The sequence below is a fragment of the Alosa sapidissima genome, chromosome 7, assembly GCF_018492685.1.
Source record: "Alosa sapidissima isolate fAloSap1 chromosome 7, fAloSap1.pri, whole genome shotgun sequence".
Lineage (NCBI taxonomy): Eukaryota > Metazoa > Chordata > Actinopteri > Clupeiformes > Clupeidae > Alosa > Alosa sapidissima.
The window spans coordinates 32,892,827-32,920,294 of NC_055963.1; the positions used below are offsets into that span (position 1 = coordinate 32,892,827).

The 27,468-nt window shown below is 40.3% G+C and overlaps 1 protein-coding gene across 5 annotated transcripts; it reads left to right on the forward strand.

Annotated features, from left to right (window-relative positions):
* Nucleotides 1-155: 155 nt before the first annotated feature.
* On the forward strand, nt 156-27,228 carry mybl2a (v-myb avian myeloblastosis viral oncogene homolog-like 2a). 5 transcript variants are annotated; one of them, XM_042098709.1, is made up of 9 exons: nt 156-376; nt 11,092-11,179; nt 17,228-17,585; nt 17,758-17,829; nt 18,733-18,825; nt 19,199-19,419; nt 23,825-23,936; nt 24,423-24,491; nt 24,781-27,228. In XM_042098709.1, the coding sequence occupies exons 1-9, from the start codon at nt 181-183 to the stop codon at nt 26,689-26,691; spliced, it is 3,120 nt and encodes a 1,039-aa protein (XP_041954643.1). In that variant the 5' UTR covers nt 156-180; the 3' UTR covers nt 26,692-27,228. The 5 variants fall into 5 exon arrangements, with proteins under 5 accessions (XP_041954643.1, XP_041954644.1, XP_041954647.1 ...); XM_042098710.1 differs by lacking the exon at nt 156-376 and adding an exon at nt 4,901-4,933; XM_042098713.1 differs by lacking the exons at nt 156-376; nt 11,092-11,179 and adding an exon at nt 13,649-13,739.
* Nucleotides 27,229-27,468: the final 240 nt, after the last annotated feature.

Genomic DNA, 27,468 nt, shown 5'->3' on the forward strand with positions numbered 1-27,468 from the left:
AAGGTCCAGTCAATGCATTGCTGGAAAGTGCAGATACGAACTTATCATATAGGCTACAAAATACAAGATGGCATGTACGTGAAGGTTTCAGTCTGATTATAGCATGTTCAACGTCATCATAGAGACGCGCACGCAATTTAGGGGCGGAAAACAGCACCAGAGGGCAGCATTCTAGCGGAGATGACACGAAGTTGTTGTGCAGTAAACTGCACCAACCGCCAAAGCGATGGGTGGAAAATGTTCAATATTCCGGGGGGTTCACATCCCTTTGCCAAGAACAGAAGGAGGTTATGGATCCAGGCCATTAAAAGGGCTGATTGGGGCCCAAATGGTCCTAAAGGCGGCCAGAGTCTCTGTAGCGCCCACTTCCTGTCTGGTATGTTTCGTTTGCTGTGTTCTCAACCGATGTGTCGAGGTAAAGCGAGGTGCACCGTTGAATTCTGAGGAACCTAATGTTTTTTGTAGCCTAGCTATAGAGTAGACCCAAATGTTATTTAATTACTATATCAACCGTCTCTTGAACATAGACTGTATAAAAAAACTCTGGAAGACACTTTCAAGGAATTTCCCAGATAGCCTATCTCAGGCATAGACAGTAAAAGACAAATTTAGCCGTCTAGCTCCATAGACCACCATTGTTTTTGCACTTATTCGTGATCGCCCCTAGCGGAACTGCAACAGATTGCAGGTACAATGCAGGGGGAGTGATCCGGCTCTCCTACTGCGTAAACGGGCACTGGAATATCCCATAGACTGTATATATAGAACTGGACAGTGTGGTTGCATTCAGCAGTGTTCTATGGAATTGAAGCCGCCGAGGCGACGCCATCTTGGAAAATTTGCAATCAATTTGAAGTGCTGCGATGTGAGTCGCTACCGGATGTGAGTCGCGCATGCGTCACTTTGCTACTACCAGTGCTGTTAGCCACAGAATGACATTAGCCTACACAGCAGTAATGTATTATTTAGCGTAAGGCATCACATTTTCACGGCATAATCTCTAATGTCAGTTCTAGATTAGAGGCTGAAGTAGCCTGCTAGCGAGAGACTTCTGTAATATCAATAAAAATTGACCTATAACGAAGTTTGTTCACTGCTGGCAAGTAAGTAAGCAATCAAGCACAACAAAGTTTGTCACTTGAATGGCGTTTGCTAACGTTAGCAATCAAACAATCTTAGATAGCTAAAACGTTTTTGAAACAGAAAGGTTAATTATTTTATGGATTTCAGTCGGATCCCTTGGCGTTATGCCGTAAAACCTATCAATCTGAGCATGCGTGACTCACATCGGGGAGTGACAGTGCGGCTGCGCAGCAGAAGTTGAAGCATGCGCAGTGAAGAGGAGTCGCGGTCAGGTACGCCCACTCAGTGAGTTAAACACGCCCCTTGTCGAGTGAAACCCGCCCCCTTCTCCTTTCCACAACACAGGTCGATAATGAGGTCGACTCGGCGCCGAAGGCTAGCTGGCTGAATGAATTTAGCGGCTGTGAGTTAGCTAAACAGCACAAACAACAGTCTTCGGTTTGTTCTTGTCTGGTAAGTTTTGTGTATCAACTGAAAAGTTTTTTTTGTCTATTGTTGTTCTTAAATACGTCTAAGAGAGCTTATTATGTTGATTACAGACTGTGAGAAATTAGTATGGTGAATACTAATCAGCTAACAACAGAAATACGGACAGCGAATTACATGCTAACGTTAGCAGCTACATTACCGTTACTGTAAACGGTAGGCTAAGTTGGTCATTGAGGTGAAGATTAGCAAACAGCTCCCGTAAGAGTCGATGCATGTTTAGTCGGTTTTATTAGTTTTTGCTGTTTTCAAATATCTCAATCTGAATGTGTGCCATCTCAACATGGAGTAACTATTGACTGTACATGGAGATTACAGTCAGTACAGTTTATGATGTGATAAAGCAACGTAAGTTAACGTTATATGAAGCATGGACCTCATCAACTTGTCATATTAATGTAACTAGCCTACTAGCCAGTTTACCAACGTTGCATTTTTTTCTAACGCTAACGACAAAGACACCTCCGTTAGAGCTACACCTGTGGCGGTAGGTCGGTAGTTGTAGACCGCATAAGTGAATGATCGATAAATGAAACGCCTGCATTAAACACAAATTGGTGAAAGTAACACGTCAATTTGTCATCTAACGTCCATGATCAGTCATACTGATAACGTTATTTTTCAAGCTGACGCAAGTTGATGATTCACATATTTAAATATGGAATTTAATATTAACATCGCATGTTTAAACGTGTAGTTAACATTAGGTAGGCAGTGACATTTATTGCACACATATATTTAATTAATTGGTATTACTAGTGTTGTTGAGTGCCTCATTATATGCTTTGTAATATTGTAAAATTGTCTGACTAACTTTATTGTAACTTTCCTTTTTGCAGATAAGGTATGGGTGATGGCTGAATGTACTGGAGGTGGCGGCAAGGAGGTCTCCATTAGTCTGCAAGGGAATGCCTACGTGAAGTGGTTTGGCTGGGGTGGTCTGAGGTGGCATGTCCTCCCCCTTTCTCCAAGTTCCCTGACACCACCCACTGTCACTGGATCAACCTGAAGCCCCTTATACATGGGACATGGCACAGCACCACTACGAAACACATGACTTTCAATAACTTGCGTGGCACCAAGATAGGTCTGCCGCTGCTCTGAACCTTCTGTTAAAGGGGTGGTTCAGGATTTTGGACATAAGACCTTATTTCCAAGTAAGCAAGTGTGATATTTATCAGTGGAGACCGTTTTCAGCACGTTTCATCCAGTCCTTCTAATTGCAGAGTTCGCAGGTGCTAGGCTAGCGCAAGTCAACGGTATGTGCTAGCCTGCCACTAAAGACAGTCTTACCCACTCCAAAGTACACCTGAGGCAAATTCCAGACAATCGATGTAAATGTCTGTTGATAGAATAGTGTAAGAAATACAACTACCCTTGCATCGCGTTGCAATAGTTATACTTTGGTCCCTAAAGTTGTTAGTAGTCATTTTGCAACTCAGCGGCGGACTGATATTACCAAGGCTACTACTAGGTATCCCCATTGGAGTGCGCTTTACTGTTTACTTTTCGGCGCAGTACTACTAACCGGAGCAAGTATAATTCCACCGCTGCTAAGAAACTAGTCCCTCAAAATGTAATGCGAAGGATAGAATAATGCAAGGATAGAATAACGTTAGAAATAACACTGTCAATACAGACATTTACATCGATAGTCTGGCGTTATAATTTATTTGCCTCGGGTGTACTTTGGAGTGGGTAAGACTGTCTTTAGTGGCAGGCTAGCACATACCGTTGACTTGCGCTAGCCTAGCACCTGCGAACTCTGCAATTAGAAGGACTGGATGAAACGTGTTGAAAACGGTCTCCACTGATAAATATCACACTTGCTTACTTGGAAATGAGGTCCTATGTCCAAAATCCTGAACCACCCCTTTATCTTGACATCATTCATACTTGAGGCTGTACACATCACTTTGTTTCTATTTTCTTTATTGATGCCACCCAAACTTCAACTTTCTGTATGCCCCTGAACTCACACAAATTGTAAATTGCAATGTGCCATTTAACCAGTGGTGTAGTCTAGTTAGCTGTAGTGGTGGGTATACTGTGAGCAATCCTTGCCTATTTTAAATGGGTATACTGAGATGGTGATCCTTTTTAAGTGGGTTTACTGTGTAGTCCTGTGTATCACATAGACTATACCACTGCATTTAACTGCCTTGGTATTTAACAGTAGCTTACACACAGATGTAGAAGTTAGAAGAACATTAATATCAGAATAATTATTGGTTGATACTAAATCAATTTTGAATGTTTTTATTTATTTTGTTTGAAGTATCATTCAGAATGCCGCAGCACGCCTGGTCTTCAATCAGCCTAAGAGGACACATGTAACCCCTCTCCTAGTTACTCTCCGTTGGCTCCCTATAGTAGCCAGAATTACATTTAAATCTCACACTTTGGCCTATAGAACACTGACTGGATCTGCTTCTTGTTATTTTGATTCAACGATCAAGATGTACATCCCCAACCGCCCACTGCAGTCTTCTGCTGAGTGTCTGTTATGTCGACCAGTCTTAAACGCTAGGTCAAATTCAAGACTCTTTCCCGCAGTGGTTCCATGTTGGTGGAATGAGTTGCCCAGTGCTCTTCATTCCTGTGATAGTTTTTGGTCTTTTAAGAGGGGTCTAAAGGCATATCTGTTCAACATGCACTTAGTTCATTAAGCGCTTCTTAAGTGTTATGGTTTGTATAGTACTGTGTTATTTTCATTAGGCTGTTGACATTGTTTTTTATATTGATATTCTCCTTAATGTAGTGTTACCATGTTATTGTTATATTATTGATTGAATGGGCATTGTTATTTATTATTGCCCCCCCCCCCCCCCTCATTTTCATTGTTTATATTTAATTAGGCTATTGATTGATCCCTGTTACATTTAAGTATTATATTGTTTTGTATTTGTATATGGCTTTGGACAAAAGTGTAACCTAGCCATCATAATGTGGTATTTTCTTATGCACTTGAAGCAAAAAATAAAAATATGTTTCTTTAAATGTAGTACCACTTTAAACACATGACTCACTGAACAGCAAAGTAGCTTCCTGATTATGTGTAAAATGTCTACAAAGTATCCTGATGTAGTAGGTCCATGTTCTCATATTTTTACAGCTGACATGAAGGCTGCAATATTACATTTTTGATTTATAATGGAGCACCCTCTCTGGCTAGCAACCCTGTGGTAGAGTCATACGATTACAGACATATTGAGAGAGCCTATGATGAGTTGTCACAGTTTAATCTCAAACTCAATTTAGACGTATTGAAATGGGGTACGTCTACGGGAGGATTTACACATCACTGGCAAGACCTGATCAAATCATACCAATGCAAAATGCTTCTCCAGTAGTGCAATCGCAGGTAACAACAATACCTTAACTCAGCATTTTCAGATACCGCTGTTATGAGCATACTAAGCAAATTGTCCATTTGTAACTTTGAATCCTTCCTCACGTTAAGCTATGGTCCAATATGTGTTCACTAAAAAACAAGTAACGTTATTTGTCTGGCTTATTAATAAATGGTCATACCGAGGTTGTCGACCTAGCAGGCTAGGTGACGTTTATTGCCATTCGTGCAAAACTAAGCAAGAGTTAACGTTAATGAAACTTAACATCGCCTTCTCCCAGTGACTTAAGTGCATTCAAATGAAGTTGCAACGGTGGTGGCGGCAATCACTGGTCACATTAAACCATTTGAAACAAGTAGGACTGTAAATTATCGTGACTATGGCTAACGTTACTTCGGATCAATATAGCAGAGCCCTTTTACTTTACCTCTCAACTGGCTAATGCTAGCATGATTTAGCATGCTATAAGCTAATGTACTTAGCATCTACGAAAGAACAGCACATATATTTTTTCACTAAGAATCTGTCACAACTAACAACGATGTCTCTTACAAACAATCACACAATGTATGACTATCAATATGTATTTAATCAGACCGTGATAAGATATAGCCTAATGATAATAACAGCAACACTTATTTAGGTTAGATTAGGTGTCGATATCAGGTGTCCTTAAAATAAGGTAGCGACAAAGCGTCGAGTCTGCTGCCAGCCAGCTGTCAATCATAGATGTAAACACGCCCTTTTTATATTTGTTAAAATAACATTAAACAAATAATTTCAGCGAGAAAAGAAAAATAGTGTGTATTGAAGCATCTTGAAAACTATTTTTTCGAATAAAAAGTTGTAGATGCAAAAATAGTTTTAGGTGAGAAAAGTGACACGGAAAGTTGGCTACTTGCCCATTGAAATACATGGAGATGGGCGGAGTTACGCATTGTACTGCAACCAGCCACCAGGGGGCTCTGGACTAGCGCTCGCATCACTCTTAACAGACGGCACACTGTCCAGTTCTATGTATACAGTCTATGGAATATCCAGATTGACGTCAGCTGTTCCCACTGATCTATAGACCATTTCAAGAGAGTTCCATTATCAGCATCATAGTTGGCCCCACAAGACTTCCTTTTTAACATTCGTTGATAAAGCGAGACGATTCATAAGAGGGTAAATTCTGGCACGTTGTGACGTGGGGTTCGAAGCAGTCACGCCCATTTAGGAGTCTAGCGGGAGGTCCAGTGTCTATGTATTCCTATGGGAGAAATGAACATTTTCACGGAATATGACCAATCCCTTAGCCCTACATTCAGCGATGTAAGTTTTGAATTCATTTTCTAGAAGCCACATGTCTCCCTAACATTTCGACATTGAAATTGTATTTTCCAACGAAACAAATAAAGATAAAAATAGCTTTGTTCGTGATCTGTCACTGTCTCCTCAAAGCTCTGGTGCACAGCCACCTGTTCTCAGAGGCTCTAGACTCAGAGATGGTTGATAAACTAACCTAACATATTTTTTGCTAGAACTAGTAGACTACCACAAAGTTGCTGAACATATGTTATTTCAGGTTTGTTTGCAACAATATATAAGTTTAACCAAAGTTCTTAGCTGCTAGCTAGCTAGCGAACATTCCCATTCACTTTCCGTTTACTATGCTAACGTTAGCTAGCTAGCTAGCTAGCTCGGTTAACGGGGCAAAATGAAATTATTCATTCCGTGTCCGAAAGAGTGTTTCATTGGCATCACACACAAACAATGACTGTAAAATAGTATACAAAATTATATGTATATGTTATTATTGCTTATTCAGAGAAAAGTTTATGTTTTGACACGCCTATTTAGGAGTCCGGAACTAGTGCCATTTCATTCCATTGATGAATCGTCTTATGATTCATCTTAGTTAACTATAGAATCTTTGTCTTAACCCTTAAAGGTGTAGGTTTTTGAACGTTCTAAGTTCCGCAACAATTGAAGGTTCTAAAATTCTATGTTGAATTCAATGAACCCAGATATTCTTTAGAACGTTCATTTCTCAACATTCCCGTCACACCGGTGTGACGGTACTCCTTTAACCCTTAAAGGTGTAGGTTTTTGAACGTTCTAAGTTCCGCAACAATTGAAGGTTCTAAAATTCTATGTTGAATTCAATGAACCCAGATATTCTTTAGAACGTTCATTTCCCAACATTCCCGTCACACCGGTGTGACGGTACTCCTTTAAGGGTTAAAGGTTAATGTAGAGGAAGTAGATTGGGGCCCAAATAGAACGTTCAAGCATTGTTTTTGTTTTTATTGTTGAAAGGGTCTATAGATCAGTGGCTGTTCCTAGAAGGTTTCCGCTTCCGTTAAATACATTTTAACGGCAATGCATCAAAGTGTTTAACGAAAATGTCAACACTAAAACGAGGACCGTGTTGTTCTGTGGTTGGATGTTCCCTTAGACCAGGAACAAATTTACTACCTCAAATTAAGGTGTACCGTTTTCCAAAAGAAAAACATCAGCGCAATGCTTGGATTGTTGCTGTCAAGCGAGATGGTTGGATACCAACAAGCAACTCAAGAATTTGCAGCACCCATTTTATAATAGGTAGCATGACAGGAGACCAGGGATCGTTAGCAACTAGCATTAGTGCTACCACTCCAATTAGGAACAAATCACATCACTCACTTAATACATGCTCATTCCACATGTGGAATGGGAGAGGGACTTAAAATACATAGAACAGTTTCTTAATTTTAAACGGCTTTAGGTAGGCTAGTCAGAGATTTACTTTTTAGATTTCATGATGTGAAGCTATGCAAGCTCGCCACAGTAGCCTATTTTAGGATAGGCCAGTATGATTGTTAGATTTTTTCACCTGTGACATGCATAGCCTACTCCTATGGAAAAAATACGGCGTATGTGAATGTTCGGCTATTATAGCCTATAATAATGTGTGACATTCATCAAAATCGGTAATAACTGTGCTCCTTGACATTTGATTTGACAAATGATTATAATACAGTAGATAGATCATATTCAGTAGATCAAAGACTGGCCAACTAAATTGTCCACTAATCTTAATTCTGATTTTTTTTTTTTGTATCCACCCAAACCAGTGATCCACCATGGTCTCTACTAGTCCATCTCTACATGGTGAAATGGGGGGCTGGAACCTGGCTTCAACCCCAACTGGTTTTCCACCAATTTGGGGACCTAATAGATCAGGGTTCCCACGGGTCATGGAATTTTGGAAAGTCTATTCCAGAGATAGAAAGTCAGGAAATTTTATCATTTTTGGTGCAAAGTCATGGGATATCAGGGAATTTTGTTGTAGCAGCTTAAAATTTACTTAGCCTACCAAAATATATTAATATAAATATATTTCCACTAAAAATTGGTGTTTATCTGGTTATTATCTTTATTGCCTGCTTGAGTAGGCCAACTTTGTTTATTCAATGCTCGTTTATTCATCTCCCGCTCTAAAAAAGTAAATTATATTTGAACGCAACGTGACTGCTCGTCCAAGTCCCAATCTTTTTCAAGTCCTGAACAAGTCATCAGGTACTCTTCACTTAATAATGGCATTATTAGACTATCGATCATAATTTTAACACTTCCATCTAATCCACAGATTTTTTTTTTATAAATACAGATTAAAATATGTTCAATGTTTCTGTCTTGAAATCTTTTACGATATATGCATGCGCATACAATATACACATGTGCATACCTGAGTAATCTGTACAAAACGGATAGCTACATGACAAATATATATATTGTTTTTCCAAATTGCGGAGCCCATTGTAAGTATGAGTAATAATTTGACTGATGGCATTTCACTGCGCTAGGCCACAGATTTGCCTGCAAACTATTTATTAGGCTGTCTGCCAGTGGCGACTCATAAGGGAAGCCAAGGTCAACACTTTTATATTATTTAAATGATAATAATGACACAGTAATTTTGTTTTAAAGTATTCATTTCTTAAGAAATACTACACATTTGATGCTGTTTATCTCATTTGTAAATGGTGCACTGTCACTTTAAGCCCATTGTGTGCCACTGTCCACACATTCTCATAATTATCTTTTTTTTACCAGCTCCATTCCTATGGCTAGTCCACAAACTCAAACATTGTTTGTGCCACATGTATAAGACAATATTAACAATGATAAGCATGATATTAAGTTGGCACAAACAGCTTTCATTCCTTTGGAAATAGATGCATGTATGACATGATGCTTGCTTGACATTTTCTGTTTGCAATTAAATGTGAATTATGAGCCTGGTAGCCAGTAGCCACCTAGCTAGCTGAGTGGAATGCGTTTCAATCGGCATATCAATGTGCTTCATGTAAACAAATTATTGAATACTTCAAGACTCACCAGTTCCATTACACAAAGGCAAAGACAACTCTTCATATTCTTGTCCACTTTCCAAATCACAGTGAGTGCAGCCTATGTCATAGTGACCTGGATCTTATAGTTTATAACAGTAGTGAGAACCGGATAAATCCGCAATTTCCCCTAATCTCATATTTGTTGCCTTCATGATTTCCTTTTATACGTTTCTTATATTTAAAAGAAATATCAATCACCATCAACAATGACAAGCCAGCTGTCACTCGTTTTCTCTCCCTCTCGTGCGTGCTTAGATGGGGTTCTCAATTAAATGCAGTAGGCTAGCATAAGTTCAAGTTGGATCTTAATGGAGAGGACTCGAAAAGTATCATCTTTATGTAACATGCTGTTGGTGCATTTTGACATTGTAAACGTTCTCTAACAAGAGTGCAAATCAGTTTGCAGTAAAGCTACTAGTTATTGGCTAAATGTTGGTCGTTTCTCTGTCTCTTGGTGCCCTACACACAGTGCGTAACGCATGTGGGGGTAGCGGCAGCACTGAACTGTGCTCTGGACTGGCCGCTTGTCTCCGCTATTTTTTTTTTTTTTTTAGTCGCGGAGGGAAAGCATCTCTGGGGTGACTGGTCCACGATCAGGAAATGTAGTTTTTGACTCGAGACATGTCAAGTCATCACAAGTCAAAGAGGCAAAGTCCGAGTCAAGTCTCGAGTGAATAGTATTCAAGTCCAAGTCGAGTCGCAAGTCATGCCGAATTTTATCAAGTCAAGTCTGAAGTCATTAAAATCATGACTCGAGTCTGACTCGAGTCCAAGTCATGTGACTCGAGTCCACATGTCTGCATTATATAGGCTTTGTTGTCAGGGAAAAGTCATGGAATTTCACATTTGATTTAGAGTGACAGATGACGAGAGTACGATTGAAAGGATTGTGTTACTTTAGAATTTTAAACTAGGTGGATGATCAAGCAAAAAAGATACACAATATACATACTGTAGGGTTACGTATGATTGCCACAAAATAAAAAAATGTTGTCCTTCCATAACGGTCAGAGTTGAAACCAAAATGACCATTTTGCCTTCTTCAGTTGATTTTTAGAAAATTATGTTGAAAAAAAGAGAAAAGTGGGATCCAACACTTTAAAGTTAGCTACAATGTGGCATACTATTGCAATAAAAATAAAAATTGGGGTTGCTGTTCTCTGAAGAGGGCAATAAAATTGGGGTTGCTGTTCTCTGAAGAGGGCAATAAAATTGGTGTTTTTCAGGAAAAATGCTATTTAAGTTATTTATGTTATGTGTGATGCATTAAAAATCACTTGAACAAAAATGCAAAACTCCAGGTTTGTTTGAATGAAAAGGACATCAATGGTGGGCAAGATAGTAATTCTAATGTGAGATTAGACATCTACACATGATACTACCTCAGTGTGCACAAAAAAATAGGGTTTTGAGAGAGGAGGGGGATATTTAACAAAATGGTAGGCCAACACACAAACTACTGGCATTTGTTGCAGTTTTCTAGGTAGCGATGGAAAGGCATATCTCAGCAACAAAATGAGGTATCGAGCTGAAATTGGACAACATTTTCTCTATAATTTCTCTAACATTTTCTCTTTACAGTCTGCACACATTCTTTAGTTGACCAATGCACACACCTTAAATAACTAATTCAAACCATTTTGTCAACCCGCTTTATTTTTTGATTTGTTTAATAGCTCCTGCTTTTTAATAGGGATAAAAGCGATCGAAATTGGTTCAGTGTTGAGTAATATCAAACTGATGTTGGTTAAACTATTAACCAAACTAATATTTTCTCTTTCTGTTACCAGGAGAACCATCCATGGATTGTGATAGTCCAGATTTTGTTCCATCAGTTTTTTCTCGTTGCACCCAAGATACAACAGCGAAGATGGCAAGGTCTGTGTCATGTCATACATACACTCACTGAGCTCTTTCTAAAAACCTGAACACCAACTTACTCATGCCATTTATAAATCAATTAATTGTGTGGCAGCAGTACAATACATAATATCATGTAGACACAGAGTTTGTTAAAGGTACTCTAAGCGATGCCACTCGTTTTTTAGGCTAAAACATTTTATGTCACTTACTGCAAACATCACCTAACCAATCGCTAGCTGTCTGTGTCCTGAATACACTGTAAAAAAACACGATCTCTGTGGACACCGCAGGCTCCAAAAACAGCAACAAAAACAACCTGGGCAAACCTAGCCCAAAAAAACATAACAAACTGTTCCAGCAAATCACAGACGAGATGCGCGTTTAGGAGAGTTTCAATTGCATGGGAGCAGCACGGAAGGGAGGGGGAGGAAGTAGCGAGCTAGCTCTCTGTTTTGTTTGAAAGTCAACAGAAGTGATGTTACCCAGCATCGCTTAGAGCAGTGTTTTTCAACCTTTTTTGTGCCACGGCACACTTTTGACACTTAAAATGTCCCACGGCACACTAACATCCTGTGTGAACATCCTGTCACTAAAAATTGATCTCTCACGGCACACTAGTGTGCCCCGGCACAGTGGTTAAAAAACACCTTTAATCTTCAAATCAACCATTAAAATAGGGGGGAAATGTCATTATCTGCTGTCATTATCTGTCATTCTTAATGTTGGTAGCAATTATCTTTATAGTTATTGTTCCTGGTGTGAATGGCCCATTACACTGGGAGCAAGGAGGCTAAAGCTAATGAGTGCTAGTGTATGCTTCTTAAAGGTGTTATGCAGAGTTTGTTTGTCTTATACATTTTAAAATTACCAAGAAATGCTAACAGAATGTAAAGAAACAACTGTTTTGACATAGTCAAAAATGCCTATGCTCTGTGTAGATATCCACTTAACCCTTGTAAGGTGTTAATATTTTTGTTACTCAGCCAATGTTCCCGGGTCTGGTGGACCCACCACATTATTAGGCTTTTAAATCAATACAGGCATAACAATTTATGTAAAATTACTTAACAGATGTTTATGTTAGCTCAATTACCAAAGATATAGACATCACTTATGGTTCATATTTGCTATTTACCCCTGTGAGATCACATTTATGATCATATGCTTTTTGTTTTTTTGTGAGAAAATGAGGCAATTAAATTCTGAACAAGGTAAAACAAATAGAAACAAGATGTTTGATCATTATTGATGCTTATTTCTTAGAACTTAATCAGAACAGGTGTAAGTGCTTGAAATGTAACAATGTTGTAACTTTGTGTGGGAATAGCATGTGCAGAAAGACAACATTCCTGCACACAGACACCTACACTCAGACACGCACACATACAGACACACACACACAGAACCACACACACAGCAGGCCCAGTTAGGAGAACAGTTAGGTACATAGCACAATTATTATTCGGGTCCAGTAGACCTGGACACCACACTCTATGTAATAGTTATGTGTAGGGGGGTTGTACCGTGCAGTCATTAAATCTTAAATTATAAAAGAAATAACAAATAGGATAATTTTCTTTTACCACACTGGTCCCACAGGCCCGAACACCTCGGTTAATGTGTTGTTTTGCTCTTTATGATAGGCTAGCCTAAGTTTTAGGAAGGGCGAGTATTTGTTTGTTTGTTTTAAATAAATGTTTCAACTCACAACATGAGACAGCAATAGGTTACATAATGAACTGTCTTTCCCCCAAGCTTTTTATTTGTTATACTTTTCCCTAGGAAGTCTTTTCAATAACACCACATACATCCTTCACATTTCATACTTTCAGCAGTCTTTAATAAGGCCATGTTTCTGTTTCCAAAATCAGACTTTCCAATTGTCCCTGAAGGTTATGGAAATCTGTCCATAATCATTATGTCCTTGCTAGTAGTAACACTGTTGACTAGATCAGTGTTTCTCAAACTTTTTCAGACCAAGGACCACTTAACCAATGAAAAAAAACCTCACGGACCACCTAGCTAAAAAAAAAAAGAAGAGTAGACGTACTTCAACAGTATATTACACAATAGGCCTCACCTTGCTTATTGTGTCAGAGGATTCATATGATTTAAACTGACGTAGCATACATAGGCATGTTGCAGAACTGTTTGAATTTACATACAAGTTGGTTCAATATTGCAAACAACTCATCTATATTATATTTTACCACGTCTGCTTGCGGAACACTAGTGGTCCCTCGGACCACACTTTGAGAAACACTGGACTAGATAAGCTACCAGGAGGCCTACAAGTTGGTAGCTTACAACTTAGCTGAAACTTTGCAGGCTAACAGATTTTCGTTAGGCTACATAATAGCTACTAAGCTATCCGTTTACCGAATGTAGCCAGCCTGAGTCAAATGTTGTCAGACTAACCATTGCATTTGCAAACGTATGAAAACCAAGTGATCACTAAGCGACAACATTCAGCCTGATGCCTTTACGTTATAACTATCGACAAGCAAAATAAGGAATGGAATGTAGTGCTGGTTTATTTTCCCTCAGCTAAACCAGTAGGCTGAAGGCCCCAAAGGTAGACTACAGAACATGTCTGATTATGGTTGTTATTCGTTTACCTCCCAAACGAGTGGCCTTACTTATAGCCTAGTTAGTTTTAGTTGTATGGAACATTGTTTTTGTTACACGCTATGGTTACATGAAACAAGGCTACAACATTTGCTAGCAGTTGACTGTTGTAGCAGCTAGCAGTGCTACCAAAGAACAGTTAAATTGGATTAATGTAACAAGACTAATATTACTATACTGTGTATGATATTAAAAACGTACACGCGAGTCGATTGCGGTTAAAAGGTATATGGAAAGTTATATGTCGCTATTACATTCGTCGAAGTTTAAACCACACCCTGAATAGCCTATCCCTTTTTACTGGTCACATTCAGCGACACCCTGTTACTCTCAACAGACATTCATTGCGCGGTAATCTATGGGCTGATTCAGTAGGCTAGTGTTTATCATTTGGTAGCCAACTGAAGACGATGTAGCAGACATTCCCTTCCATGTGTGTGCTGTGCATCTGCTAAAGACAATTAAAGGCGTGAAATAGTAAGGCCAAATGAACACCCAGTAGCTTCTGTGACTCCACGGAAGTATTTAAGTTACTGTTTAGGGCAGGCTATTGGAGAAATACTCCTGGAAGGAATACCGAGGAAATGTCCGAGTTGAACGGGTAAGCAGGCTACAGCCTCTGGACTAATATGAAAGTTCGCTCATACTTTAGCCTACTTCGTGACGAAATGTGCTGCTGCTCTAAATTAGATTTAGGAATGCATGATTCTGAAAGCATACCATGGGCGTGTGTACGTTGGTGAATTTCGAAGCATACGTTATTTACAAACGGAAATCTAGTCAACATGTTTCACCCGCCTGGGCCGTTGTTCGGATGCTGCTGTGCAGGTCAGTGTTATCAAACAGTTAATGCTGACTGTTGTGTGAGTAACAAACGGACCTTCAGAACCGACCACGATTGACTTTGGAGCCGAGGTCCTCTGCGATTCAAGTTACACGTGGACAGTACTGTATATTAGATAGTTTATTTTGCACTTCCTTGCACGGTAGCCGTTTCATTGTATTCTTAAGTTAGATTGTCGCGTGCAGGGAAGCACTGTCTGGCTAGAATGTAACCAGAGGGCAGACAGGCTCTGATGTAACCAAGCCAGTTTCAGCACACTAAGGAAACGCTTAATAGCTTCTATGTCCATAATTCTAATAGGCCTAATTAACATTTCGCATATTCAGCTTTCGAAGACCACAAAGACCATACACGCTTTCCAAGAGGTTTAGGTTTACCTTAACGGACATTTCTAAATGGGGGAGGAGTTCCCATGTGATAATTTTTGTTTACTATTCAGTCATATGCCATAGGCTAGGCTATCCTATCACCCTACACAAAAGTATTGATTTTTTTGGCCGATTCCCAATACCAATACGTAGGCTACACACATTTTAATTTCCTTTAAAGCAACACAATGCTGGACTTTTACCGTAAAAGAAAGGCTTTAAACTTGCATCATTTGATTGCAATAGAAGGTGTGCTAATATACAGTTGTGCTTATACTGTAAGTTTACATACCCTGTACATACACATGCTAAAGTTGACTAAAAAGAGGAAAAAAATATATTTTGGAAATTGATCTTAATGCTGTAATTTTAAAAAATGAGGAAAAAATCCAACCTTTAAGGACACCAACTTTCTTTGTGAATGAATAATGTATTGTAAATAAATAAATGTTCTTCCTTAAAATACTGGTGCTCATACACCCATATGTCAAATTCCCATAGATGCAGGCAGATTTTTCTATTTTTAAAGGCCAGTTATTTCATGGATCCAGGATACTATACATCCTGATAAAGTTCCCTTGGCCATTGGAATTAAAATAGCCCCACATAATCACATACCCTTCACCATACCTAGAGATTGGCATGTTTTTTTTTTTCTTTTTTTCAGTTAGCCTTTAGCTGGTTTGATTTGCATTGCATCTTACCCCATGATCACAATTGTGAGACTGAAATGTAATCATAGTCTATGTAAAACTGGTAGGGGTATTATCATGACCCATTTAATTGGTTTTTGACAAACTCTTAGTGCTAAAATGCATTGGATATTAACACCAAGGGGCATACATTTCAATTAGTCCATGGTGTTACTTTAAGGGTTTTTCCTGTACAATAACTCGGTGGTTCTTAAACTTTTTGTCTGGCGACACCCCCCCCCCCCCAAAAAAAAAAAACATGGGCCAAGTCTCGCAACCCCCTTCTCTCAACATTTCTGGTTTCGAAATTTTGTGAGATGGTCATTGGAAGCAGAGACAGAAAATGTCTTCTCTCATAGGTAGGCTATGTCAATAAAGGCATTATGTCAATGGCAGCCTTTGACTAAAAACCTTTACAAAAATGTCTTTAATCCAGACAAATAATTTTGCGACCCCTCCAATATTTTTGGTGACCCCCAGTTTGAGAACCACTGCAATAACTAACCATTTACTGTTATTGTGATGACTTATTTGCTGCAGATAAAGGCACATTTCCTTTCATTCTACAGTGTTTCCCACAGAATTGAATTCCATTTGTGGTGGTTGGTTTGCAGAATTAACTTGAATACAACAGTTTTTAACAATTAGCACAGTGTGGTTATGATGCTAACCAGATTTAAGCACAATTTAGGTCAACCTGGAAAATCATTGTGTGCTGGTCAAAGTTGATATTGTGGTGGGCCGCCACAAATAAGTCAATGTATGGGAAACACTGTTCTACCATAAATGCACACTAGATATTCACTCATGAAAAATAACCCTAATAGTTTGGCCATTGAGCTAAAAGCCCAGGCAATTGAGAATACAATTTTTAAGTTATCTGCCGATAACAATGTTGTACTGATAATATTGTGGCATGCCTATCTAAGTGTGGCTTAAATCTGTTTTGTAGTCTATATACTTAAAGGGATATTCCACCATTTGGGGAATTACACTCATTTTCCACCTCCCCTTGAGTTAAACAATTGATTTTTACCTTTCTCAAGTTCATCCAGCTGTTCTCTGAGTCTGGCGATACCACTTTTAGCTCCAGGGTAGCATAGATCATTGAATCGGATTAGACCATTAGCATCTCGCCTGCTAGCATCACGAATAAAAGTGACTAAAAGTGAATAAAAGATTTCTGGTAATTTTCCTACTTAAAACTTGTCTCTTCTCAAGTTAGAACATGTAATAAGACTAATGGAAAATTAAACATGGCGATTTTCTAGGCTGATTTAACATGGAACTATACTCTAATTCAGGCGTAATAATCCAGTCACTAACCAATTTGTCTGCTGCAGCTCAACCTTGTTTCTGGAAGTTAGCCTACGGGGACTATTTTCAGGTGCTGCATGATTGCATTGTGCTGCTGCGTCCATGGTGTTCCTTGATTATTACGCTGGAATGAGTATAGTTCCACATGCACACTGGCTATAAAGGATTTGAAGAATTAATTTGTTTATGTCCTGCCTGTGTAATTGCTTTTCAGTGTGAAAGAAGAGGACCAGGAAATCCCAGTTCAGGACTCCACGGTTCAGGACTCCACGGTTCAGGACACCACGGTTCAGGACACCATGGTTCAGGACTCCACGTTTCAGGACTCCACGGTTCAGGACTCCATGGTTCAGGATTCCACGGTTCAGAACATCTCAGTTAAGGACACCACGGTTCAGGACACCATGGTTCAGGACTCCATGGTTCAGGATTCCACGGTTCAGAACATCTCAGTTAAGGACACCACGGTTCAGGAAATCTCGCATCAGGAAATCTCCCAGCCTGACACAGACTCTGATTTGGCTGAACAGAGGGATGGTCTCAAAGTGAATGTGAGATGGTCACGGGAAGAGGTCTGTATACTAACTTGAATCCACAGTAGTCCAAGATTGTTTAATGCTTCTCTTTGTCACCACAAATTAGTGTTTGAAATACACTCAGGTTAAGCAGAAAAAATAAGCTCATGTCTGCTCTAGTTATGTGATCATGTTATTTTCGTATTGTTTTCTTAAAAAATCACATCAGGATGAAACCCTGAAAATGTTGGTTCAGAACTTTGGCCAAGAAGACTGGAAGACCATTGCCAGCTTTTTACCTGTGAGTATGAGCGCATTACAAGCAAGGCGACATTCATTTTGATCTGTTCTTTCCTCATAGTCAGTGACTACGTTTCCATGCAATCCATATTCCGACTAAGGACCATATTCTGGTTATGGCAATATTCAGAATAAGATGTTTCCATGTGTAGCAGAAACGGAATATTCCCGTTTACATGTATATCAGCATATGTTGAATAAAGCAGCGAAGTAGTATAGTCATGATGTCTCAATTGTCTCTGTCCATGAATTTCATTCATGACCACAAAATAGGTGAATTTGGCCCGATTAGAGCTGCTATTGTTTTGCAATTTATCCTTATAATAGGCTGCTTTGAGGGCTTTTCACAGATTCTTCATCTGTCAGCAGTGCGTAAGACCTGCATCTGTCAGCAGTGCGTAAGACCTGCGTCTTTGAGCATTACAATACTTTCACCCATGCTGACATATAAACTTTTAGGTTTTAATACATACATTTACCTAATTTTCACTCTAGAAGTACAAACTTTTTGCCACACTTTTTGCTATGTTTGCCAAGTGTCAGGGCATCAAACCAAGCTACCAAAATTCCTTGCACAAACATGCACAGACAATTTAATATTCTGAAAAGGGCATTTTCTGACTAATGTGTTTACATGACACAATATTCCATTTAATTCCATTTCACGAGGCATATGCTAGACCTGTTATTCCAGTTTATTTAGAATATGACCTTAATTTGGTTATGGCAGCTGGAATAAGGTGTTTACATGACTTGTGCACAATTGGAATATTGTCATTATTCTGATTAAAACCGGAATATGGCGTGCATGGAAATGTAGTCACTGCCTTTCTAGCAGTTGAAGTTGGACCTTTGAGATTAAATCAAAATATTTCCTTTCTTTGTCTTCCTTTTTTTTTACCAGGGACGCACAGAATTCCATTGTCACCACCGGTTCAGGAGAGTGCTTGACCCTGAACTGATCAAAGGAGGCTGGACGAAAACTGAGGATGAAATGGTCAGCATAATTTGAGTGCATGAATGCTGCAAATTTAATAGATGTTATGGGATGTTCTTCAACTAGAGTGCAGTATGACATAAAATGTTTCCCTGCACATTTCATTCTGTTCTGTCTAATGCTTGTTATAAGATCCAGCTAGATCTGGTTGGAAATAATTGACACACCATTGTGGAACACTGTATAACTTGACATTACTGTACATTAACATATGTAGCAGATGCTTTATCCAAATTGATTCATAATAGGTGATTTAAAGTAAACTTAAGTTATGAGTAATATTGCTTTGCCTTTAGTTTTCAAAGAGTCTAAATACGTGTAGATAGTGAGTGAAGTACATTAACTAACATTCTGGCTGTTGGTTTCCTACCAGTTGGTGAAATTGGTTGAGATGTATGGAAGTAAGAAGTGGACAGTGATTGCCAGGCACCTTAAAGGTAGACATGGCAAGCAGTGTCGTGAGCGGTGGCACAATCACCTCGACCCCGGTGTGAAGAAGACATCCTGGACCTTAGAGGAAGACCTGACCATCTACAGAGCCCACCGCGCGCTTGGTAACCGCTGGGCTGAGATTGCAAAACTTCTTCCTGGAAGGTACCTGAGATGCAACATTTCTCTGAAAAAATAAAATCTCAGTTACTTTTAATCTATAAGTGCTGGACATGGGCATAAGTACCAAAGTGGTTTAAATTAGCTGTGCTTAATTCTTAATTTTTAACCCATAGCATTTACCCCCCTATTTTGAAAAGCTAAGGGCTTGTACCCCCCTATTTTGAAAAGCTAAGGCCTTGTAGAATTTTTTGGTACCAATAGATTGACTGTGTGATGAACTATCAGAGAGGGGCAAAGGGTAGAATGATAGTTTTTCTTATAGGCGGTTATGTACATCTCTAGAAATGACCACATTCTGCCCTCTTGGTCACTTGTATTGTCTTGAAAACACCACTGAGGCCCACTACCAGGTCTTGTGAATCTGTATCTCAAAGTAGATCCCTATAGGATGAAGTATGACTGTGTGGGACCCATATTTGTGTGGGCATACACATGCGTTTTGCTTTGGAGACTCCAAAAGGACCTTTGGTTACCCAAAACACATACTGACAAAAAAAAAACTCTTCCTATACAAGAACCCCTTTATGTAGAACCATGATCTTGGTGTCAAATGAAAGGTTACACTCTGTGTCATGTTGCTTGCACCTGGAGTGCTTTGCAGTGGCTGTGCCATGAGTCCAGAGAAGCATTATCTGACCTGAAACTCTTACTTTTGCTCCTACACCTTTGAGATTTCCATGAAAAAAGGACAAACAAGGTAATGCAGTGAACATTTGTATTATAAAATGAAACAAAGGTAAAAAATGAAATGCAGTGCAAAAATTCCAAAAATAACAATACCCTGGCAAACGAAACATCAAATGATTCACATTCAATGCAATACAAATTTATTTGTGTTGGCAACCACGGTCAACAAAATGGAACGTGTTATGAACAACTGAAATAGTTCTAATATTGTGTACTGTGCAGAGATACGCTGGGGGCCAGGAGTCCTCATAGGGCGAAACGTGGGCTGTGGTGGTATGGTGTCCTGGATGTCCGTCCTAAGCCATGGTTCTGCGTCTCTACTCTCCTGTCTGCTGCGGGAGCACCCTCTTCCCCTGTTTTGGCCTAGCTCCCTCTGCCTCTCCCCCTGCTTCTTGCAGCACCCTTTCCTCTTCTTGTGCCACTGGTCTCGGCCACCGGCTCCTCTTCCTCAGACACAGGATCCTCAGCTCTTGTTTTTTTGCTTGGCGGGGCCCAGTCTTCATCGCTGTCACTGAAACAATTGTACAGGTGGAAGTTAGACTCAGACTCACTAAAGTATATGAAAACCCTTCCCAACAACTTATTCAAATTATATAAATGTGTATACTCAGGTCAGACCTCCCCCTGCACTCTCTTTTACACACACACACACAGCATTCTCACCTAACTCCCCTCCCCCCCAGGTACCAGAACACTGTTCACACCTCCCCCAGGTCACACTATCTAGGGTACTATAAGGGTGTCACCCTCCCCTATGCACACTGAAGATCCACAGAAATGTTTATGCACACACTAGAACTGCCTAAATAATAACTGAACAAAATTGTTTAGGACAAAAAACAGAACCCATGTACTGTTACAGGAGAAAAACAAATCACTCACACTCTCTCTCACACTTACACACACACGGCACATTATGTTAAATGCTAAATGAAAAACTATGCACTAGCGCATACCATGCACAGGCGATCACGGTGCATATTTAGCTAAATGAAAAACTATGCAATAAACATTACAAAAGCAAACTAAACTGTATCTGTAACTGTATATGGATATAAGTAGTCTACTCACAGCTCAAAACCAGGGTCCTTCCCAGCTAAAAAGTTCTGCTCCTCCTCGGAGTCGCATTCCGAGAAATTGCTTTCTTCTTCTTCATCAATGTCCTCCAGATCATCAATGTCCTCGGGTTCTTCGACATGTGTCGTCTTTTTTTTGTCTCTTTGGCATGTTTTACGAACAAAAACCTTCAAAAACATGTCTCTTGCTTGTTTAGTAACAAACTTCTAAACCACAGCTTCGGCGACTGGTTATGCATGAGCATTGCGCATTGAGTTTAGCCGACAAGGAAGTAGAATGTGACGATGTGTCACGTGTCTAAAGAAAGCTCTCCTCGTTGGCTACACGGACATCTAGGTCCCATCTCATTGACTCGTTCAGACGCAGCGCTATGGCCATTCAAAGACTGGTTGTCAGATTCATCGCTTACGTGACTCATTGGCTTTGATGGCATCTATCTCGACTCTCATTGGTCCTAGAGACATGTAATTGGTATCGATGGAATCAGAAGTCTTGTGAACACGCAGAGTACCGTAAATCCAGCGACAATAATGGAAGTCAAACCAAACCCGGATTTCCGCAGAAAATACGTTTTTACTTCGCTTCTTTCCTTATGTATCTGTTTTGTTTGCGCTGGCGTGTACGACTACGAATATTTTGGCAATAAAACAATGTAAATATTTCACATCTATGGATTCTTAGGAAAATTTCAAGACCAAGCATGCTGGGCTAACTTGGGGCCTGTCCACACGGAGACGCTTTTTAGGTTAAACGCAGAGGTTTTGCTTCGTCTTGGCCGAGCGTCCAAACGAATCCTGTAAACGCACTGCCCGAAACCGCACTTTTCTGAAACCTGGTCCCAGAGTGGAGAAATCTGAAACCGTAGCCCGTTTGAGTTTGTTTAGACAGCGAAACCGCACATCCTGCTTCCGTATCGATGATGTCATCGCCACACCTCAGCTGCCCTGGACTTGCACTTATAGTATTGCCTAACAATACTAGTTTTCATACATGACATTACCTACGATTACACTCCGTTAAGATAAATATCACAACTGATGCTGCGCAGCGCCGATAGCTTATGACTTGGTGGACTGAACACTGTTTTTCCCGGTGTTTTTTTATGCATTCTAGCTACTGTCAGTGACGCGAGAGAACTTAAGTTATTAGGAAAGTGCGGTGTAAGTTTAGGCTACATTTAATTTGTGCGTAGTGCCAGTGTCATTCATTTATTTTACATTTCTTACAACATATATACATGCATTCACAGTCGAGTGAAATGAGATATAAGCATACAAAGACGCTTAGAACTCACGTTAAGCCGATGGTAGCACACTGAATACGAATGCACGATTTGATGCAGGCAAAAGTATTGACTGTTACTAACGAAGGTTTTATAGCAATATTATAAATGTGGCGACAGAATAGCCTAGAACTTGGGTAAGCCTTGCGTTTAGTAGCCTAATTGCGGTGATAGCCAAAACGAATGTGAATCACGGACTATCCTACAACCAAAGAAAGTAAAGGTGATTAGTAGGCCTACCTGCGTTTGCCAAATAAAGGACGGGACTTCACCCTTCACAAACCGTAAAATAAAGTTTATTAGTTTTACAGTTGGCTACAGTTGACAGTTCACCATCAGTCCACACAAACAATTCTGGTTTCCTTGCACTAGCCATTTCGCCGTAGCCTATTCTGTCTGTTTTTAAAGCGCAAGTTTTGCCAGTTTTGGTGAATTTCTGTAAAGACACAGTGCCACCTATAGGCCTGGGGTATGAAGTAACGTGTTGAGTCGTGTTGAGATGGATCCGTTTGGACGCAAATATTCTTGATACGGTTCCAGGGAAGACGGAGGAAAAAAAGATCGGTTTGGTACGTGTGGACTAGGCCTTATTGGTACGGCCATACAGACAAGTGACAAAGTATACGCAGCAACTTTGGGGGGTGGTGGAGGGGGGTATTTGGATATGTTATATATCGGGATAAACTTATATTTTACACACGAAATATATGTTGATTCATGGAAAGCTTTACATTCTTGAGATTCTCAGCTTTAAAATGGTATATAGCATGACTATGGTAGTTAATGATAAGGTGCAAAAAAATGCATGGGGGAGGTGGGGGGCACTGTATTTACCCGAATACGGGTCACCCTTAGTGTACTGGTTAATATCAGTATTCTAATATTTTGAGATACTGATTTTTGTTTTTTTATGAGCTGTAAGCCATAATCGTCAAGATTTTTAAAAAAAATGGGGGGAAAAATGTCTGTCTAGGAGCGCTTCCTGGACTCAAATTTGTTTATTTGAGTTGCTCTTTGGATGGGAAAATGTAGATGAGAAAAAAACAGGGGATTCCAAGGCACTCTCAATTGTCAAAGGTTAAAAAGCCTTTATTTTGTTGGCTTGGTTACATTTAAACCTTTAAAAAAAACTCAGACGCGTTTCGGCAAACAAGCCTTCATCAGGGAGTCAAACGAGTCAAACGTTTTTTTCTCATTTAAAAAAATGGCTTGAAATATTTCACTTTATATCTAATGAATCTAGAATATAATATTATGAAATATTCAAATGGGGGGGGGACTTTTTCATGATATTCTCATTTTTTGAGACCCACCTGTTTGATACTTTCTTAATGCCGACAGGACAGACAACGCTATTAAGAACCACTGGAATTCTACAATCAAACGGAAAGTGGAAATGGGTGCCTATGAAGGGCAGGACATCGCGCCACTTACAGCTCTTGAGATCGGGGAGGTTAGAGAACACCTCTTTTTTTTTTCCCTAAAATTAATTTCTGGGGCCAAATAGGTCTGTTCAATGTAATAACATTGTGTTTGAAAGAAAAACATGGGTTTGCTTAATTTCAGGTGTTGTGGTTTAATAAAACCCTCTTTTCCTTTTTTTCCCAAAGCATATAAGCTTAACTTACATAACATGGTTTTCTCGATTGAAATGACTATTTGAATAGTCTACAAAATAGACTATTATATTTAATTGTAAACAAATAGGACAGTCCTGACTTTTCTTTTTTACAGTGTGTGATGTCATCACGCTATGTCTCAGAAAGTATTTTGCAGGATTTTAAAAATACAAAAACACTGATGTATTTTGATTCAAAATATTTCTATCATCCCAGTCAAATACAATTTACAAAACAATGCTTTGTATTTTGTATTCGTATTTTAAACACATGTATCAGAAATACTGCCCATCCCTGATTGTCTTTATTGGTGTGTTCAGATTGATTTCCGCTGCGATGTTGTTCTTGATGCAGAACCAGCGTCTGACAAAGAGGAGGAAGTGATTAAGGTATTTTTTTTTAGATCTGTTTAGATGACATTTATTGAAATGCCATTTGTATTTACATGCACTGTATTGACTTACACTTGTAAGCAACATGTGTTTTTGGCTCCAGTATGACTTGACGTGTCCTATATCTTTTCTCCCATGTAAAAACGTACACTAGCATCATTGTCATTTCCATTCTAGTCCATATTGATTGTTTGAGTGCCTATGTGTCACTCTTGCTGTTGTGATATTATCGTGAGTGCTGTTTTCCTTCATGTTAATGTGATATGTAAAACTTTGTATTTTGCAGACTGCAACCATTGCACCATTGCAGACTGTGCATGTAGAGCCTGTACATGTAGAGCCTGTGAAGTACAAAGTGATCGAGAAACCTAAACCTGTGCCCAAAGCCAAACCGGCAACAGGCGTTGCACCGGTTTTGTTTGTAAAGAGGGGCAATAGCAGTCCCACAAACATTTGTGGTCAGCCTGGCTTAAGCAACAGCAAGCAGCCAGCCCGGCAGAAGAACATCACAGAGGCCATGCTGCGGATGATCGCCAAAGACATGCTCCCACTGAGCTTCGTGGAAGGCGCTGGCTTCCGGAGCTTCATGACGGCAATCGCGCCACAGTACTCCAGACCCTCGCAGCGTTCCGTCGGGCTGAAGCTGTACGACGACGTCGAGAAGGTCATCAAACCGCAGATGATCCGCAAATTGAAGAACTGCGTTGCCTTGACCAGTGAAAGTGCCATCATCCATACGACTCTGGATCTATGGTCCAGCCGGGGCACTGACCGAATCATCGCCGCACAGCTGCATTTTCTTGATGAGGACTGGAACATCCAGCGCCCCCTTGTGGCTTTCCGACACCTGAGTCATAAGAACCTGGCGGCAGCAGTGGCTCGGGAGCTGGAAGCTGTGCTCCTAAGCTACGGCCTCTTTCCAGACAACCTTGGATACATCCTTTTAAACGAGGCGAAGAACACCATAGCTACCGGTGATCTGTTCTGCAGCTACAAAATCATGTGCTGCCCGCAAAGGAACGATCCGGATGAAGAGGAACTGGTGGCCTATCTGGATGACGTGCCCTCCAGCAACAGCTGTTTTGAAGTCCCATATGGCACGCAGTCGAGCTGCGTCGCAAATGAGTTGAACTCGGTGATCAAAGAAGCCCTGAGGAACTCGAGGGTCGTGGAGAACCTGCTCCTGCAGGTGCACAACGTGGTGGCGTTCTTCCGCGGCAGTGCTTACTGGAACGAGATGCTGGGGAAGGAGTGTGGCCTCTCGCTCGCCACACCGGGCAACCTCGGCAACTACCGCTGGAACTCTGTGTTCACGGCCATCCAGAGGATGACGCACGAGACCGCCTGGAACACAGTGGTGTCCGTGCTGGGGCAGGCGCGCATCGAGGCCAAGGACTCGTCCACCTCCCCACCCCAGCTGAGGGCTAAACGAGAGCAGGTGCTGGACATCATGGGCCTGCTGGAGCCCTTCGAGGAGGCCATCCAAGTGCTCCAGGCAGAGGGGGTGACCTTCTCCCTCATCATTCCATCCCTCATTGGCCTGAACAAAACTTTAGAGACCAGGTCGACCAACTACAGTCACTTCTGCAAGGAGCTGCGTTCTGGGCTTCACACACACTTTCAGCACCTAATAATGCAGAAGGACCTAATTCTGGCCACCATTTTGGATCCCCGCATCAAGCTTCAGCCCTTTGATGATGCAAAGCATGAGGGTGAAGATGCAGGTTTAACTGCACCATCAAAAGCTCAAGTTCGAAGCCTAGTGGCATCTGAGATTGGTGAAGCAGACATGTGCTTCATAAAGGTAGAGGAAGAAGTGAAACAGGAAGTGGATGACCAGGACAGTGGTGGGACCAACCCAGAGGACGGTAACATCAAGCGCAAGAAGATATTCAGTTTTTTACAGCCAGCTGCCAAGGCCATGAAGTTGTCCGAGCTTGATATCTACCTCGCAGAACCCTTGCTTGATGGTGATGCATCCATTTTGGCTTTTTGGAAAAAGGCTACTCATTTCTCGCAGCTCCAGAACATTTCTCGCAAGTTCCTGGCCATCCCGGCTACCTCCGGGGGATTTGATCGTCTATTTCCCATGGCATCTTGTATCGTGCGGGCCAGAAGGAGTAGGTTACCGCCCCACACAACGGAAAGGCTGCTACTGTACAGAGAGTCTCTTAAGTCAAAGAATGCTATAGCTTAGCAAAAGAGCAATCATACAAAACACACACATACAAAAATACCTCAAACTAATGAATGACATAAACTCATCAATTAACTGCATTGTATTTCATTCAAAACATGATTGTCTATTCATAGCTGTTTCTTTTTGTTGGTTTCCATCCTCAGTCTAAATAAGCTGCCATTGAGCTTGTAGTTTCACACTCATGTACCACTACATCATATTGATTATTTTCCTGTAGCGGTAGTAATTGTTGAATTAATAATCAAATCATGAATTATATTAGGACATATTTCATTCATTCTTTGTGTCTTTGATTCATTTTCCGTCACCTACCTCCAGCAAACCTGATATCCACAGTCACAGCGTGCCCTTGACATGGACATTGTACATAAGGCATCTTGTTGAAAATGAAAATACGTACATTCTTTCAATTATTGGAACTGCATTATGGTGAACACAATGACTAATGCTGATTTTGAAGATCACAAACTCTCATATTCTCATTTATTTTTATATTTACAGTTTTTGAGAAATATTTTTTGTAGGCAGAATAAATTATCTGCATCTAATCATGGCATTTTGTTGTTTTTATTCTCTGCATTTATTATCATTATGTTGTAAATATTATTTGAAAATGAATGCTTGATGTCTCTGATAAAATCATGTTACCGGTACTCCTTGGAATTTATGCTCTGTAGGCTAGTGACATGGTCAGAAAGGGCTTTAGTTTTTCAGATACCCCTACCGGAGATAGAACTAAACCCAACAATGTTTTTCCTCATCTCTAAGGTCTCC